The sequence below is a fragment of the Ascaphus truei genome, chromosome 4 (genome assembly GCF_040206685.1).
Source record: "Ascaphus truei isolate aAscTru1 chromosome 4, aAscTru1.hap1, whole genome shotgun sequence".
NCBI classification, from domain to species: domain Eukaryota; kingdom Metazoa; phylum Chordata; class Amphibia; order Anura; family Ascaphidae; genus Ascaphus; species Ascaphus truei.
In genome coordinates this window covers 25,972,484-25,992,540 of record NC_134486.1, presented here as the reverse complement: position 1 = coordinate 25,992,540, position 20,057 = coordinate 25,972,484, and the positions used below count along the sequence as shown (strand labels likewise).

Genomic DNA, 20,057 nt, shown 5'->3' with positions numbered 1-20,057 from the left:
TGCTCACTAGTACTGTACCAATAACACTACTTTAATCAACAAAGTGTCTCTGTATCTCACAAAGTTCATATAAAACCTGATTAATCATCTATGAAAGGTATCTTAACACCCGCTGCACGAGCACTTATTCAATATCAGCAGCCTGCTACTAGTCTTAAGCTTCTTGTTGCTCTTCCTTCTGCTAACGATCACTCTACCACTTCAGCTATTGACCTGTGTCCCTCAAGACATCTTCCTGTCTAAAGGCAATCCAGCCTTCTGAAGTTAGACATTGCAAACATGTAATGAATGTAACTTACTGCCCAGGACATACTTGAAAATGAGAGGTCACTCTGAATGTAATTGCTCTACAAAAGGGTAATAAAGTGCAGCATGCCTCAGCTCTCATTCATGTGCCCGGGAGTGAAGAGTTTCTAAAGTTTAGCAACAGTTGGTGGATCGAAGACACTATATATTGTACAGCTAACATGTTCAATAAATAAAGAGATATGTCTAAAAATGCCAGTTTTAGCAAAGCAAACCTATCCAAATGTTCTGCATGAATGTTTTTGATGATATGATGTATTTGTTTTTCAGGACCATCACACATAGCCGGTGACCGAGGTAATCGATCCAGTACAGCATAAAATCTGCGCATGTGGGTAAATCGGTAAATCTTGCTAGGAGCACAGATATGCCCAAGAAGCGGTGGTCTGATAACAAAACGAAATGTAAGAAGAAGCTGTCGGACTACACCAGGTCGGTCAGGATGACGGGAGGGAGACCACTGGCTGAGCTGCACCTCATACCCTGTGAGCAGCGACTGATCGAGGTCTTTTCTCCATCACAAGTGGTGGGGCTGCCTATCATGGTAAATACCGAGCTGCTGGAGGAAGAAGCTGGTAAGTAATAATCAAATAAATATGATAATCAATGTTATCTAACTAATGTCCCAGCATGAATCAGGGCACTCCATAACAGTACTTTAAAATGTCCCACTTAATCCAATGTAAAGTTATTATACTATATTCATTCACAAAGGCTCACACCCACGAAACTGTCAGAAGCTTTAGTACGCTTTTACTCCAGGTCATATGAATAGCAGTAAAGGTGTATTAAAGGTGAGTACACTTACTGTATTTCTCTAGGCCTAATTTAGATAAATGTACATTTTCTGAACAAAATGTTACACAACAATTGTTCATATTTTTTATTGTAAATAATGTATATAATCGTATTTTTTTTTACCTAATCTTCAGATAACATTTCTCAGACGACCCTGTGACAGAGGGTGAGGCTGCAGAGATGGACACTTCTCAGGTAACAGAATCTGAGGAGTTTATCATCATCAACCTCACAGTGGTGGTTGATCCGTCATGCTGGACCTACCTCAGCAGCTGAGGTGCCTCTGGCTGCTGTCCCATAGGTTGCTCCTGCTACTCCTATGACCCCTCCTGCTCTTGTTGCTCTACTGGCTACTCCTGCACTTGTGGTCTCTCCTGCTGCACCACCTGTGGCCCCTCCTGCTGCTCTACCTGCTGATACTGTAGAGTCCCTAACTCTGCAATACCAGCGGGACCTGATCTCTTTGCACCGCCAACATATGTGGTACTTACAGTACGTCTGCAAATAAGGGATCATGCACACAGCAATGCGAGGCTATGGCAGCGCAGAGGGCATCTACAGAGGCCAAACACAATTTTACAAGGGAGATGGTCACTATGATACAGCAGGTCATAGAAGTTTTCCGACCAGTCTCAGTGACCACACCAACTGAAGCCGTCCAGTAAAGTCTCCACTTCAACTGAGGCACTGGTTACTCCACCTTTGGTTCCACGGCGTTGCTTAATACGCTAACGTAGGATCAGAGCAAGCACACCTGCTCCTAAAAAAAAAGCATGTCGCTCTTAATTGTTTAGTTTTCCTGTTATTTAGGGCCTCATGCAGTAAGCGTCGATTAAGTGAAATCGGCAAGCTTACCGATTAGTCATGTTATTGGCGATTTTTCCTCTCCGTATGCAGTAAGTGCCGAATACATTCAAAATCAACCCAAAAACAAATCCGCCCACTCTCACGATGATTAGCCGATCACACACAGGTGTATCGGCGTGCGTGGCGGGGTGCTGATAGGTTGCCCAATCACAAATCTTGCTGAATCAGGCGAAACAAGCATGTATTGGATTGCGCGCCATATTTAAAGGCAACGTGTACTGCTAATCATTCTCTGTGTTGTTGGGAGTGAGAGAGAGAGAGACGCACAGAGCTGGCTGATTGAAGATTTGCATATTGACTGAGAGACTTGTTGTGTATTGGGTGAGCTTTGTCCATTGTTGTTTTGTTTACATCTTTGTCTTGTTTTATATGTGGAAGTGTTTCGTGTGATTGGCTGTACATTAGTTGTCTGTTTTTTGTGAGTGCTGGAAGTATGCCCGCAAAGCGTGGAAAGAGTGATGCTGGTGGGAGTGGGAGTGCTACTCGTGCGAGTACACGTCGGAGTGAACGTACTGTTCAGGGGAGTGATGTTGCTGGTGCACCGAGTGGTGTTGCTGGGAGTGGGAGTGCTGTTGCTGGGAGTGGGAGTGTTGTTGCTGGGAGTGGGAGTGCTGTTGCTGGGAGTGGGAGTGCTGTTGCTGTGAGTGGGAGTGCTGTTGCTGTGAGTGGGAGTGTTGTTGCTGGGAGTGGGAGTGCTGTTGCTGGGAGTGGGAGTGCTGGTGCTGTGAGTGCTGCTGGTGGTGCAGTTGCTGATGGGGTGGATGGTGGTGGCGTGCTTGCTGGTGGGCAGCTTTTGGAGTCTCTTCCATTGGAAGAAGGAGAGTCCAGTCAGCACCAGCCAAGCTCTGACCCTAAACCTGCTCGGAAGAAACGTGTGGAGAAGCCACGTAATCCTCGCTTCAATGACCAGGAAAATACAGCTCTTGTCACTGGCATTCTGGAGCACTATGACAGTATATATGGACATTTACTAGGTAAGTGTACCTTTACATTTATTATTCAAATACATGTGATCCTAGGTCATCTGAGTTTTGTTCATATGCAAATATGGGTTCAGAATATCTTTCTATGTTAATTAGTCTGGAAACACAGCTTTTTATCATGCCTTACAAGGACAACTAAACACAGGCGGTCAATTTGCCATAACTGCATACAATATGAATGCAACCTTGCTTACATGTATAGGTTTAGTAGTGAATGCTCATGTGCTTCACATATTACACCTAAAACAGCATGTTTGCTATCTCTTGGAACAGCTAGCAGTGTAGGAAACTGGTGCTTCTATTATTATTAATTTACCTCATATATTTTATATGTTTTTCAAGGGCGGACAAGTTCAGCAAGCAGAAAAGAAATGTGGGACACAATAGTCATTGGTGTCAATGCGTGTGGGAATCATGTGAGGGACAAGCGGAATTGTCACAAGAGATTTGATGACATTAGGTCCAAATTGAAAAAGAAAATACAACAGCAACGCGTGCATGCTACTGGCACTGGAGATGGGCCGACACCACAACGTCTCATATTAAGTCCATTGGAGGAGCTGCTTCGGGCAAAATTACTTCCCGTCGTCGTGGAAGGCTTACCTGGTGACCGTGATATAGGAATTTATCCCTCACAATTTCCACCAGGTGAGAAATATTAATGTACTAGGCGTGTCGTTGCTTACAGTTATTTTGCATATTTACACTGCTTTTTATACTGTCTTCACAATATAAGCATACCTGCATCTATATATGTATATGTCTGATTCTGTATATATATATATCTCAAAATAGACATATATGTTGTAGTCCTACTAAAAGCAGTAACTAATATAGCACGTGCCATTGTGTGCTCATTTACATGTGAATTCCCAAAATGCATTGCTGCAGTGGAAGCAATTGATGGTGGGCGAAGATGGGGAACAACAGGGTAGTACACATGTGTAACACATGTTAATGAGAAATTATTACTAGCTACAGGTACAGAACATAAATATGTATAATATTATTGTGTATTTTATTTATTTTACTCCGACAAACATGACATTACTGCCTATTTTAAGCATGCATCAAATATATTGCATGCAACGGCCTACAAACATCACTTGCACTAACACATCTATAGTTGTTTATGAAAATGTCCATTTTTGCTTTAAGTCATATACAGACAGCATAATGAGGCACACGTATCATATGTTATGTCATTGTTTTCATAACTTAAAAACTGCACACGACTATTTAGCTCATCTACCATTGTGTTAAAGCAGCTGCAATTAATATCTCATCACAGCATACACTTCAACAGAGGGGGTGGGGTTCAGCACACACACTAATTACAGCCTCATTTTAGGGTCAACTTAGTTCACACCATTTTCACCTGTTTCAAGTAATTGAAAGGTGTGGCTGATTAGGCTTTTTGGGGAAGGGAATACCGTTCTTACAACCTGACTAGCACAACTGCTTCACTTTAGCTACTAAATGCCCCAACAACTCATTACTTATCAAAGCGTACGTCACACATTAGTTCACACATATCTATAGTTGAACTACTACTATCAACGACACATTATCACACACTGCATGTGTTGTCTTGTTGAGTCACAGCCACATTCATGTGTGCCACATCTTATATTAATGTACCACACATATCCTCTACCAAAAACAACACTTTTTGCAATATGACCACCTTCATGATAACCATTGTGAATGGTCATCTCATGATAGTTATGTACATTATGATACTGATATCACTACACAACATATGATTTTTATGTACAAATTTTATCTATTTATCCTCACGCATTACTGCAGAAACATAGTATATTTTATGTTAGGGAACTCAAAAGTTCTAAGTACACAGGCATGTACATTGTTATTACAACTATTTATGTTCACTTTCACACACACATTTTGGGTTAAGGAACTGATGCTGTTACGTACTCATAAATACAGAACATACAATAACTGTTTGTTCAATATTTACACATGTAAATGTAAAACTTATGTTATTGTTATATATAGTTGCCCCTGAAGGACATGTGTCACCTGAGACGGAACAAGTGTCTTCACCTGGGTCAGCCAGCTCAACACACCTAGAAGGTGAGTGTATCAGTTGGTGGCCATATAATATGTGCTCTTCTATATGTTATGTTGTCATGTTCATTATTTGTTTTGCACATGTTCATTAAATAGGATTACTTAGTGTATGTGAAAATGAAGTGTAAGGCAACATGTATTGTGTTAGTGATGTTAACTATCATGTAGGAGTTGTGAGTTTACAGCAAGTTTTCATTCACTCATATTTCATACTGAGTCCAAACATTATTCTTAAGTCAAGGTAGTTTTTAATGTGAGGTTATAAAACGTATGGAAACATGTTAGTTGTTACTTATGACACAGTAGAATTACATAGTAACACAGCAGAGATTAACATGCCATTTAATAATGTGTACATTTATTTGTAGAACATGATGAAGAGGATTATGATGATGATGATGATGATGATGATGCCGCCGCCGCCATAGACACACAAATACAAGCAAGTGACCATGAAGAGGTTCCAATTGAAACTGTTTTACCGCCAAATCGTCCAGCAAATACCACATATGATGCAATTGTAGCTTCTGAGGGAAAAATTGTGGAAGCAGAAAATCGTCGCCATTCTGACCTGATGACAGTGCTGGAAAGGATGATTGCACTGCAGGAAGAAACAGTTTCACAATTGGCACATCTCCACAGAGTCTTCATTGAAGTGCCTAAACAGTTGCAAAAAATCAACACCTCATTCGAAGCATTAGTTGTTCAGCAAACACAAGCTAATTACTTGAGAATGACTAATGTATCACAATTCAACATCAACACCTCACAGGCAGGATCTGTTCATGCTGGCCAGTTTTCACCAAATTCATCTGATCTTCATTCACCAGGTCCGAATGTTACCGGTCAAGTAGCAGACATTGCTGTGCAGGTTCCTGACGACATCCTACCGCTGCCATCTGTACAAATTCAGCAGCTGACACCTACAAAGGAGGCGACAAAAACAAAACAAGACACACATGAAACAGACCAACCATCACTTGTGCAGTGTCTACCAACTTGCTCACATGTGTCAGTGGGCACAAGCCCTGTCCGTGAACAGTCACTGCCCAAAAGCCCTGTAGGTGAGTCACTGCCCAAAAGCCCTGTAGGTGAATCACTGCCCAAAAGCCCTGTAGGTGAATCACTGCCCAAAAGCCCTGTAGGTGAGTCACTGGCCACAAGCCCTGTAGGTGAACAGTCACTACCCAAAAGCCCTGTAGGTGAGTCACTGCCCAAAAGCCCTGTAGGTGAATCACTGCCCAAAAGCCCTGTAGGTGAGTCACTGGCCACAAGCCCTGCCCGTGAAGTGCCAGAGGCCACTCAAAGTGGCTCTGTTGTGGCTAAAGTTGGTGGCAAAAAAAAAAGGAAAATTCAAGAGACAACAAGCAGGCCTGTTACTCGCTCGCAAAAGGAAAAAAAAAAAAAATTATAATTCACAAAATATGTCTTTGGCCTTGTTTTGTTGACTTCAGATTATCTAATTACTATTGTATGTATGCTGAAGACTGTGTTGTTTCCAAACTTTCAAGTATGTTCTTGTACACGTGAAGTATTGGAAATGTTAACACTCCTAATTAATGAATAGTGTTATAAATATTGATGTATTAATCGTCTGTTCAGTAATGGTCCACCAGGAGCCAGTTGCTAAGTTTAGAGAAGCTGCCATTGACTTTGCAGCAAAACATTGCATTTGGGTGTGTTAATTGATGTAATCATTGCATGTGCATATTATTTTCATGCAATTATAAAAGCACCTATTTAACTGCAAACATCTTTCTTGTACGTGTACATGTAGCAAAGGAGGGGAGAAAGGACTTGTTGTAGTCCGAAACGAGTTGGTGTGTATCTTTTTTGTATCTGACCATTAAATAAGCCTGCACTGTGGGAACGCATCCTTGCATTTTTTGGCATAGCCTCGTGGATCTAGTGCTCCGTTTTCTCCCCTCCTTTGCTACATTTGCTCTTCAACAGGCGGAGGCACAGTTAACCCGTGGACACCTGGATACCTGAGGACCCACTCTTCATCGTGGACACCTTCCCATGTGAGTCTCTCCAGGATAGTTCTGGACTTTATTCATAATGATTGTTCCTTTATAGATGCTTACTACTCAAACATCCTTACTACCGTGCATTGTGGGATTGTAGTGTTTACATGCATCTTTTGGACATTTCATATCTATATCCGTTATTGGGTTAATCCACTTTTCTACAATCAAGACATGTGTAGTGTTCGCTGTATTCTTTAGAGCACCATACAACGTTTTCATCATTGTACGTGTACAGCAGGATTTTGTGTTAAATATTACTTACCTTTGGTGGCCATTGTAATGTTGTCCTTTAATCATTTATGTGTTCTTGTTTCAAGAACATCTCTGAATTTATACTAATATATATGTAGTATGTATTGATATATGCACACACACACACACACACACACACACACACACACACACACACACACACACACACACACACACACACACACACACACACACACACACACACACACACACACACACACACACACACACACACACACACACACACACACACACACACACACACACAGACACACACACACACACATTGTTACATAATTACGTGTGTGTGTGTGTGTGTGTGTGTGTGTGTGTGTGTGTGTGTGTGTGTGTGTGTGTGTGTGTGTGTGTGTATATATAGTACTATCTAAACTGGTATAGATGTATTTACAAAAAACATACACTTCATGCTTCCTTGTGAAAACACACTATTTTAATAATACAGGCCTAATGTTTGACAACTATACTAAGTGTGAGCCTCTAACATTATTGGGTGCAAACAAATGTTTATTACTTAATTCACTCATGTTTATCACCATTTAAATAGGTTTCATACAAGGCCTACTTACTGCCATCAATATGTTGTGTGTACTCCTGCAATATAAAAAAAATAACTATATATATATATATATATATATATATATATATATATATATATATACACACACACTATACATATAGTACAATATACACTTTATATATATATATATATTTATGAGAGAGATATATTTATATATATATATATATAGATACACACGTATTTAAACTCATGCAGACAGGTAGTTAACCAGACTTTAAAATACACACAGAAATGTATGTGGGAAAAAAACATTTCATTTTGCAGGTGTGTGTATTTACTGATATGGCTGTCTAAGCACTATTTTCACACAGTGCTCTTTGTTATTTTTCAAGAAAACTCAATGTTACTGAAATAAAAGTGTAGGAATGTTTTCACAAACGAGATAAAAAAATGATACATGTTTTTCCCACATTCGGCTATCACTAACCACAAAAGTTAAACCAATTAAAACGACACATCCAATTGGCGTTTGAAATAAGGAGTAAGAGTAGTTACTTTTGTTGACCTTGAAAACGAAACACAGGAATTTGTTAGCCATTGAGCAGAATCATTTTGATGAGCAAAGAACACAGAACTGCACACATCTTTTGTGCTACTCTGACATGGCTGATGAATTCGTTAACAATATGAATCCCCTCTTAGGTTATAAGTACATGGTTTCAGAAGCAATTTTGAACAGTCGCGGACACAAAGCGAGCACACGCCAAATCTATGATTTGATTCGAGCAAAATATCCTTATTACCAAGACCGTAGGCATGCGCGGAATTTTAATTCATCAATAAGATTCACTTTATCAACTAATGACTTTTTTGAACGTGTGCAGGTTAAGCTATAACACACCTATGGTTTCTGGAAGATTGCAAAGGAAAAGCATTTTACCCTGAAAGAGGGCACATATATTGTTGTGAAAGGCATATTTATTCCTAATGCCAATAGCAATGGATCCGCTACTACTGTTCCGTGTGAATCGATACCTGCTGCAATATCTGCACCCTCCATTCCTGAAACCCACATTGTACAAGAACAAAAGTACTATGATTATGTACCAAGCCTTTCAGCTGAAAATGCATTGGAATGGGAACCCGAAGAAATGAACCTACCTCCCGACCAATTGTTTGAAAAAGCAGTGGCGATTCCTATGAGCGCTGCATGGAGGAGATGTGTGTCATACTGGATTCAGCGGGTGGGTCAAGCGTGGATGAAAATGCCTTGCATTTCTGGAGCGACCAGTTGCAGCCAGACGAAGAGTTAATTCTAGAAGAATGGTAAATATAACAACCGTTATGCGTTGACTGTGCGTTTAAATGTTTTTTTGTTTTTTTTTTAACCACCATTTTCACTTTCAATGCGTGGATACAGCGTAACATTGCAGACTGCATAACATGTAGCGATCACAAAGAAATTGTTGCCGAATACAATATAGTATAACCTGAAAGAGTAGTACACATTGCTGACGGAATAAATATATGTACTTTCCTATCCCTTTAACCATATTATCAACATTTTAACATAACTCTAACACATACCTGTTTTGTTATCATGCAACATTTAAAAGCGGGTCCACCACGTATGACGTGGGACCCTTGTCATGGCCCAAGGCGTCCTTAAAAAGGATTACGGATGTAAGTCCCGCCCCCAAGCGACGTGCGCGCCTCAAAGCCTATTGGCTGTCATGTTTTGTTATAGTAACGGTAACTGCAGTGTGTCATGTGTGCGGCTCAGTGTTTGTAGGCGTAAACTGGGCGTTAGCCGAATGTTAATTGAGTGGGAGGAGTGTTAGCGTGCGTTTCACGCTGGTTTAACATGACGTCACACGTATTGCATTTGCGCATTGTGTTATCGGCCGTCCTTTCTGTCCAAACACGTCTGTTTAAAAAGAATACAGATGTACTCGTTTAGAACGAATGTAGTTTCGTATTCATTGTATTTGAAATAAAGATTTTATGTTTAATGGTATTTTCAAGATGTATTGAACGCACAACGTACGCTTTGTTTTGCGCCTGCGCTAACAGTTAGTGCAGCCAAGCGTGAAGTGCGTGCGCACACTAAGATGTACGCGCACATTTTTCAGTATACAGGCAACGTTCACATCATATACATAGTTATGCCTGCTACAAATTTAAAGAAACATTACATACTGATGTACACTTGTACTTCTAACATATAAGTGAGTGACGTGTGTATGTACACAATCATATAGAGCTGTGTAATGCGTTGTCACGGATACATAAGGTGCCATATTTGACCATCATGTGTTTGCTGTATTTCAGAGATGTCGGGGAAGATACAATCGGATCAATGTATGATTTCAGAAGAGTCTACCTTTATATGAGATGATTGTGAGGAGGAGCCACCGACTACTATACTACATATGGAACTAATTTTATATTGCTTGCAGCGCTTATTAACAAACAATTAAAAATGTGATACCCTTATGCCTATATTGCATAAGCACTTAATTAACATAATGATGTTGCAAAATAGTGCCTCATGAATTTTTATTGAGTGTTCTTTAATGACTACTATCATTTTATGGCATGGTGTGTTTTATATATAACAACCATTCCCACTCTGCTAACACATTTGTGAATTCTATTGTGTAATGGAACGTATGACTGTCGAAACTATGTAACAATAATAATAATAATAATAATAATAATTATAATATGAGCATGTTCATGTATAGCGCTGCTAGTTGTACACAGCGCTTTACAGACACATTTTTCAGGCTGAGGTCCCTGGCCCGTGGAACTTACAATTTATTTTTTGCCGCCTGAGGCACAGGGAGATAAAGTGACTTGCCCAAGGTCACAAGGAGCCGACACCGGGAATTGAACCAGACTCCCCTGCTTCAAAATCTCAGTGCCAGTGTGTGTCTTTACTCACTGAGCCACTCCTTCTCCCAATGTAAAGGACACTTACAACCAACTAGCCATTTCTTGTTAAAAATCTCTTGTTACATGGGTATGTTGATAAAATGGTTTGGGACTGTAGCAAATAATGTTATTGGCCAGATGTTGTGGTCCCCTACAATGCATGATGTTCTGATTATGACATCAACATCATGTAATGAAGTACGTTTCTGTGTATATTTCATTAACCTAACTAACTATAGTTTACTGTGTTTATTAAACGTTCTAAAAATACATAGTATAGTCAATATGATGATATAAGCTACCATAATAAAGCTGGTGTTATCATTTGTCGGTGTTATACATGGATCCTACACAAATTGATACAGACACAAACAGTTGTCTTACAAAGTGTGTCTATGCTAATGTGCACGTGATTGACGTTACAATTGTGAGAATACTTGATAATTATCATCATGATAATGATGAAGTGACGTGATTTATATTGCAAAAATATTACCAACATTGTCATATTGGTAAATTAGAAATGCTAAATGACAGTAACATTTGCGACAAAATTGTGTTTTCTGTTAACAGTTTTACACTTGGTACATGTAGGACACATCCACACACGTGTGACTTATACATACACATGTCACAAATGTAAATTAATGTTGACTATTAATTCCTAGCATTAAAAAACACCTACATTGCTAAATATAAGATGTAGTACGCATTGTTGTGATTACAGGCATTCATGCATGGAGTGTTAGGATCAGTCAATTTCATCCGTGATGAATGAGCTCCCGTAAGTAAACAAATAAGTACAGTTATCCCCTTGTCTCCAAACACATCTATATTACATTAATGGAATTTATAAGGAAACATACATAAAATGTGATGAAATGTGAGTAATCATTTTCTAATACAATGCACATGAAAGCTCAAGAGTAGCTAAATGCATATACATGATACAGAAAGTACATGTATGTTACATTTGTGTTAAAACCAATATGTTGGGTTTTTACTTCAAATAATTATAGGAAGATTGAGGTAGGCACATCTTATGAGAGATGTCAGCAAATATACATACCATGATCAGTCATACTGGAGATATACCTATAATGCAAAGGAACAATATATAAATTGCAAACATTGACATGCCATCTTCAGTACCGTAAACAACACAGCAAAGTGTGTATTTGGTGTTAAATGTGCAACACCATGTATATTTCATGACATTCAAAATGTAAATCAGGCTGGTGTACACATCATATGGATGTACATGTTACACTGCACCAATAACATTGTATGTAAGCATACTAGAAGCATGAATGAGTATGGGCATAATATGTGTATTGTGTTAGCATAAGGAACAACACAATGCTAAAATATTAGTGCTTTGTTACCCCAGTTGTATTCACATACACACAACTAAAGTAAAATTGAAGAGGGATTATATAACCTGTGCAACAATAACATACCGGTGCCACATCCCTTTGTGCACACAGCAGAGAGAAGAAAGGTGTGCAACCCATATTCATCTGTGTCCTACCAGAAGGGTATATAAAAAAACATTATTGTTAAGATAACATAATGTAAGTATAAAAGTAGAACTTGGAACATATATGTTTTTACTTACAAGAAAAAAATGAATTGATGAGATTCTGGCGTGTCTGGCCACCACTGGCTGTTTGTTCATTTTCAGCAGCTACATGGGTGGGATGCTCGTCTACCACAGGCTCAGCTAGGTCTGACTGTACATTGTGCCTGAGTGCAACATTGTGCAAAATGCAACAGGCAAGGATAATATCAGACACTTTTTGAGGCTTGTATAGAAGAGCCCCACCAGTTCTGTCCAGACACCTAAATCTGGTCTTGAGTAGGCCAAATGTCCTCTCTATAACAGATCTTGTAGATATATGGGCTGCATTGTACCTGTCCTCTGCTTCAGTTTGAGGGTTTAGCACCGGAGTCAAGAGCCACGGCCTAATTCCGTATCCTGAGTCACCTATAATGAATGGAGCACACATAAGCTGACATTAGTGATCAAATTGTACAATGCCAACATTCCTAAATAAAAATGTGTTTTGTGTTATAACATGTAAATGTGTACTCACCCAGCAGCCAACCATGTTCAAAATGTCCCTCTTCGAACGCATGGAAGACTGAAGAGTTCCTCAGGATGGAGGAATCGTGACTGGAACCAGGGAATTTGGGTACCACATGCATTATCCTCATCGTCGCATCACATACCACCTGTACATTGAGTGAATGGTAGTGCTTACGATTGTGGTACACATGCTCACTCTGACTAGGTGCAATCAAAGCAACATGTGTGCAATCGATTGCACCCAGCACACATGGTATCCCTGCTATATTATAAAAGCCAGTCCTGACTTCCAGCCATTCTGTCGCCTCTGTAGGAAAATGAATATAATTCCTAGCGCGTCTATTGAGTGCATAGAGAAACTGGGTCAAGGCCCGCGAGAATGTAGATTGCGAGACCCCGCCCACTATGCCCACAGTTGTCTGGTATGACGCGGAAGCAAGATAATGTAATGAGCACAGCATTTTAACAAGCCCAGGGACTGCACGACCTCTGGCTGTGAAAAAATCTAAATCTCCCCTTTTCTCCTGATAAAGAGATAAGATTGCTGCTGAACTCAAACGATAGCGACTTACAATCTCCTCCTCACTCATCCCATCTAACAGGGTTCTCTCCCTGTACAGACGCGGACGAGGCACAACTTGTCTCCTCTGTCTTCTCCTCTGATCTCCTGTCCCTCTACCTGTCCCTCGGCCTGTCCCTCTCCCTGTCCCTGTCGTATCCGCGTGACTGTCCCTGTCACTGTCCCTCGGTGTGTCCCTCCCTTGCCCTATATGATTCTCTTCATCATCAAGCATGTCATAGAAAAGAATGTTCCTCCGTCTCCTAAACAATCTCAACATTTTGAAATGAGTAGCTGTGAATGAGCAGGTAATGGGCGTCCTTTAAATAGGTATGTGATGATGTCAGGTGACATAGTAAAATGCAAGGTGTTACATTAACATAATAAAGTACTTCTGTGGCAAGCTGTGTGCAGTTCTTGTTATAAGTATTTGTTGAGTGTATTCTGCAGGGAATGATGATATTTGGCAATGATGTGACGTGAACCTTTGTAGAAACATTGCTTGCAAATAAATAGTTGCATGTGCAATGCATGTAACACTTGTGAACGCAACAGTCAGTCATGTAATTAGACAAAAAGGCTGAGATTGACGTGGGAAAAGTTTTGTGTAACATGTGTAATTAGGCATGTTATTGTCACATGTTAACAACAATGAATAGTCGTGTGCATATGCATCCATTTCTGTAATGAGGATAGTTGCTATAGAATGAGTTTACAAGGTGTCCCAATGATGAATTACTGTACATGTGTGTATAAGTTAGGTTGAAGTGCTTGTAATGCTACGGTTACAATGTAAACATGTGTAACGGTCATATCACCCCACCCAATCGCATATGCCGCGTGCGTGGAGAGAACATGCAATGTTACCAAGGGGGTGCGTGGTGCTATACCTGTTGGCTCACAGAAGGCTGAGCCTCCGCTAAGGGAACCTGGGGCAATATATTACAATACTAATGATGCAGCGCCTCCACCTGCGATGGCTCCCACCAGAGGGGAAGTAGTTCCTCGCAGGACAATACACAATGACCACACAGACAGCTCTATAACTATTGATTTTACTACATGCAGCAACTTATCACATTACATATCAACACAGGCGCCACGGCGGACGCTAACCACTCTAGGCGTCACGGCGGACGCTACCACCTCTAGGCGTCACGGCGGACGCTACCACCTCTAGGCGTCACGGCGGACGCTACCACCTCTAGGCGTCACGGCGGACGCTACCACCTCTCGCAGAGTGACCCCACCCTGTGTCCAGTAATCCCCACCCAAATGTCTTGCACTCCCAAAATCATATACCAATGTCTGCATATGTATGTGTGACTGCGCAGCCACTATGTCTGGTGATAGGCCTGGTTGGTGCACGTGAGTTGCAGGTTACCTGCCCGGGCTCCAGCCACGGGTACCGCGATATCACCGGAGTTCCGCTCGATCCGACGCTGTCCTCCACACCGCGTTGGGTGAATTCCAGCGCGGATAATATCACCTTAGTCCCAGGGTCTTTGATAGTGTTCTGAGCCCAGAACCCACCTCGCAGGGCCGCACGGCTTTAGCACTGTGTCCCTGACTAAGCTACCAATAAATGGGTCAGTGTCCCTATCTAGGGCCTGTCCCTATACTCCACAAGCTATTAAGGGGCTCAGGACCTAACTGGGGGCCTGGGGGCTGCTGGCCTAATGCAGAGGGTCACTGACCCTTGCATCCACCTCTTACCCCTAGCTGGTCCGGCTCCTGACTCACTTCCTCTGCAAAACCCCGCGAAAATGTATCTCTCTGGGAGCAGGGGAATCCAGCCTTCCGATTGGCTCCCTGGCGTCACATGTGTTTGCCCCTGTGCACCCTGGGGGCTGTCCTTCCCGCCTTGGGTGTGCGTGAGCTGTGTGGGGGCCTCCCGCGCTGTTTCCTGCCCTGCGCATGCGCAACAGCCTGGTAATGGCGGCGCCCTGCTTCAGCCGCTGGGCCGGTGGCAACGCGATCGCGGCCTTAGCAACGGCCCGATCGCGTCCCCGGCAACCGGCCCGCTCGCGTCCCTAGCTACCAGTGATTCCTATGCCGCTCGCGTCCCTGACTACCGGGCAACGCGCGGCTCGCGGGACAGAGGGAAGGGGGGTTGAGCGCGCGAGGGGGACCTGGCTACATCCTCCCCCTGGTGAAACTCCAACGTCCCCGCTTGGACCACATAACTTACTACTATACACAAACGTTATATAATAAAAATGCATAATCATACTTATATAATGAAAATTTCAACAACCAACCGTGATTTCACTATATCAGCTCTACATCAGATTGTACATTTCACTGAACATCACAATAACTGACTGTACTCTGCTGCGAGCCCACTGCTGAGCCTCATAATGGGGTGCCCCAACTTGATCATAGGTTACCCGATTTGGAGGGTACCTGACTCTTTGGCCCCTACGGAGTTGTTCCTCTGCGACTCCCTCGGGGGAGTAATACACATAGTCCTGAGGCTCAGCCTCTTCCCTTGAGGGGAGAATTGTCTCTGTACAGTCTCTGTTAGACACAAAGCTCGGGCTCTGTGGATCCAAAGGCTGGCCTGTTGGTGCCACCTTAGTAGGCGTTGGCCTACGGGGCCCTTTACCCGTAGCTCCTCCGGGAGATGCCCCTTCTGTGGAATAGTCCCTTTGAGAGGGTCCCTCCATAGGGTCTTCAGGAATTTCAGAGTGGGTCTCGTTATTTACAGTCTCTTGACCCACCTCTGATAGATCGGACTCACCGTTGAGCGGCGTGGCCAGTATCTCTGTCTCTTCATCTTCCACTTGTGGGATGGGAAGAAGATGATTACGGTGCCAGACCTTTACCCGGCCATCAGTGTCTTTGATACGATAGACCGGGAGGCCAGGCATCTGGGATTCAATTTCATACACTCCGTCTCGCCATCGGTCGGCCAATTTGTGTTTTCCCGGGACTCCGAGGTTGCGGAGCAACACAGCATCCCCAGGACGAAGTTCCCGATATTTGACCTTATGATCATATCGTCGTTTGTTTCCTGCGTTCAGCTTAGCTGTGGACTTTTCTGCTTGTTGATAGGCCTGCTGTAAACAGTCTTTCAGTCTTTGTACGTATTTGAAATGAGTGGCATTATGTATCCCATCTGTCGAGACTCTGAGACGCACATCCACTGGCAGTCTGGCCTCACGCCCAAACATAAGGAAGTAAGGGGAGAATCCCGTTGACTCGTGTCTGGTGCAATTATACGCATGCGCTAGTCCCTCCACATGTCGACTCCATTCAGATTTTTGCGCACTCTGTAGAGTTCCGAGCATGTCCAGTAAGGTTCGATTGAATCGTTCTGGCAGCGCATCACCTTCAGGATGATACGGGGTCGTTCTTGATTTTGCAATGTTCAGCATTTTGAGCAGTTCTCTGATCAATGTGCTCTCAAAGTCTCGCCCTTGGTCGGAATGAAGGCGGTTGGGAAGACCATAGTGAACGAAGAACCTTTCCCATAGCACTTTCGCGACCGTGATAGCCTTCTGGTCTTTTGTGGGGAAGGCCTGGGCATATCGGGTGTAATGGTCCGTGATGACCAGCACGTTACCGATGCCTCGGCTATCAGGTTCGATACATAAAAAGTCCATACACACCAAGTCCATGGGACCAGAACTCTTAAGATGGGCCATGGGAGCTGCTCTAGTAGGCAACGTCTTGCGTTGAACGCATCGGGAACAACGGCGGCAGTGTTGTTCCACCGCTTCCCGCATCTTGGGCCAGAAGAACCGGTCTCGGACGAGCCCAAAAGTCTTATCTACACCGAGGTGCCCGTGTTCATCGTGTAGAGACTTCAACACCAGATATTGTAAGTTCTTAGGTAGGACTAGTTGTCTCCTATCCGGGTGGTTATGGTATTGCACCACCCGATAGAGCAAGCAATTGTCTATTTCAAATTTGTCCCATTCTCGCATGAGTAAGGCCACCAAGTCATTGGGCGCACGTTTCAGAAGGGCTGGGTTCCTTTTTTCAACGGCGTGCCGGATGATGCTAGCGACCGGATCTCGAATTTGGTAGTCTACCAGATCTTTCCACCGGAACACCTTGTCGTGCGTGAGGTGCATCCCTTTTGGGTCGCAGTAGGCGGCGGGGACAGCCTGCGACTGGCATCCCAACGAATCGATCACTCGTAACTCGGAGAAGGCCACTTGGTCATTAACTATGGCTGCCGTTCTACACATAGCCCGCACTCCGGGGCCGGGAAGTTCTTCCCATTCCTCATCATCGGGAGTAGCGAGTAGTCCTGGTCTTCGGGAGAGGGCGTCCGCCCCAATATTCAATGGCCCCGGCTTATACTTCAAGGAGAAGCTGTAGTTACTGAGGGCGGCCTGCCATCGGTGGCCTGCTGCATCTAGTTTGGCCGACGTATTGATGTACGTGAGGGGGTTGTTATCCGTCCTTACCTCGAAGGTGACACCGTACAAGTAATCGTGGAGCTTCTCGGTGATCGCCCACTTGAGAGCCAGAAACTCCAACTTGTGGACGGGGTACCTCTGCTCACTGGGTGTCAAGCTGCGGCTGATGTAAGCTACCGGCCGCAGGCCCTCCGGGTGCTTCTGGTGCAGGACGGCGCCTAGTCCATTTAGACTAGCATCCACATGCAGGACGTAAGGCTGTTCGGGATCCGCATAAGCAAGTACAGGCGCTTCGGTCAGACACTTCTTCAGCTTCAGGAAGGCCTGCTCACACTCAGAGGTCCATTTGTCACCAAACGGTTGGCGGGCTGGTACAGCCTTCTTCCCGGTCTCGGAGGGGTATATCTTCAACAGATTGTTCAAGGGTTTAGCCCTGCTCGAGTACCCTTCCACGAAGCGGCGATAATACCCACAAAACCCCAGGAAGGATCGCAGCTCTGTGACGTTCTCTGGGCGAGGCCAGTTCACCACGGCCTCTACCTTGGCAGGGTCGGTGGCAATCCCTTTGGCGGACACGATGTGCCCCACGTAGGTCACCGAGGTATGGCAAAATCGGCACTTGTCCAGGGACAATTTCAACCCTTCGTTCCCCAGACGATCGATCACCTTAAACAACCGCTCTTCGTGCTCTTCCAGAGTCCTTCCGAAGACGATGATGTCGTCCAGGTACACCAGGCACTCCCGGGGAATCATGTCCCCGATAGTCTTTTCCATCAACCTTTGGAACGTAGCAGGCGCCCCACATATACCTTGGGGCATACGGGTGAATTGATAGAATCCCAGGGGGCAGACGAAAGCCGTTTTCTCCTGGTCTTCCGCCGTCATGGGCACCTGATAGTACCCTGATCGGAGATCCAGAACGCTAAACCAGTGGCTCCCATTCAGCGCATTCAGGATCTCTTCAATGCGCGGAAGGTTGTATTGATCCGGGATCGTGCGGTTGTTCAGTGTCCGATAGTCGATACACAGTCGTACAGACCCGTTCTTTTTCCGCACCACCACTATGGGCGACGCATAAGGTCCTCGTGATTCCGTCACAATCCCAGCGGTTTCCATGTCTTGGATGGCGTTCCTCACATCGTCCACATCCCGAGGGGCAAGGCGACGAGAACGTTCCCGGAACGGGGTGGCATCACTCATCCGAATGGTATGTTGGGCACTGCGGCTGCACCCCACATCCATCTCGCTCGTGGAGAACACATGTCGTCGTTGCATCAGCTGGGTGGTCAGCCGTTCTTTCCACTCTGTGGACAGTGTCGATTCGCCGAAGTTGAAGTCCAGATCGACTATCCGCTCGTGCGCGGCCGCCGCCTTCACCTGAGGTGTGGCTCCCACCGGGCTGACCGGATATATGCATCCCAACTTCTGGTCGACATCAAACTCCATCGGAAAGGGGGAGAGATTCTGCACATATACGTGGGTTCGAATAGGGATCTTAGCCGTCCATTCCCTCACTTCGGGTAGTATTCTATACCCTTGCTGAACCTCTTCTTCTTCAGGCTCACTCTTCAGCGAGAACAGTTGGTCGTTCTGGTCTCGGTCGGGATAACAACACCAGACGGCCATCTTTTGCACTCCCCCTGGTAATATGGTCGTCAGTCCTCGTTGACGATTGTAGAGGTCCCCATGACGCTCCAATGCATACACCCGGTGGCATTCTTCTCGTAAGATAGGGTCTAGGAGCGAATCGGCCAGCGGCAACTCGTTGGTCTCTCTCAAGTAGGCTCGGATTATAGCTTGCACTATGTCCGCATTGGTTCCCAAGATGATTGGGTACTTGCAATGGTCTTGGGGCTCCGGGCATACCATGGCCGCTACCTGCATGGGGTGCTTCTTGCCGGTGTTCAGTTGGAGTATGTCCAATCGGACCTTTACAATCCCATCGATGGGGTAGTCTTCATTACTTAACCCCCTAACCTTCATATGTTCGGCCGGCCTTAGTGGGCAGTGTTGAAGGTGCTGATCATAGAACCTGCGATATATTATGGTTACTTGTGACCCTGTGTCCAATAGGGCCGAGGCGTATATCCCTTCTAGTACCACGGGCACGATGGCCGCAGGGCCCACTTGACTGCAAGCTTCACCGGGTGAGGCGTCATCACTGGGGCCGGCGTCAGAAGGGGCATTCGGGGTTCCAGAATGAGGGAGCTCGAGGTCAGCTTCTGCCA

At 44.1% G+C, this 20,057-nt stretch overlaps 1 protein-coding gene across 1 annotated transcript; it reads left to right on the top strand.

Annotated features, from left to right (window-relative positions):
* Positions 1-673: 673 nt before the first annotated feature.
* LOC142492240 (uncharacterized) lies at positions 674-16,935 on the top strand. The gene is made up of 5 exons (XM_075594910.1): positions 674-881; positions 4,977-5,054; positions 5,420-6,115; positions 7,005-7,075; positions 16,834-16,935. Exons 1-5 carry the CDS (start codon positions 674-676, stop codon positions 16,933-16,935), a joined length of 1,155 nt encoding a protein of 384 aa, XP_075451025.1.
* Positions 16,936-20,057: the final 3,122 nt, after the last annotated feature.

Coding starts and splice junctions, on each gene's coding strand:
- LOC142492240 (XM_075594910.1), top strand. CDS start 674: ATGCCCAAGAAGCGGTGGTCTGATAACAAAACGAAATGTAAGAAGAAG. Junction 882..4,976: donor GCTGCTGGAGGAAGAAGCTG/GTAAGTAATAAT, acceptor TGTTATATATAG/TTGCCCCTGAAGGACATGTG. Junction 7,076..16,833: donor CATCGTGGACACCTTCCCAT/GTGAGTCTCTCC, acceptor TGCAATGTTCAG/CATTTTGAGCAGTTCTCTGA.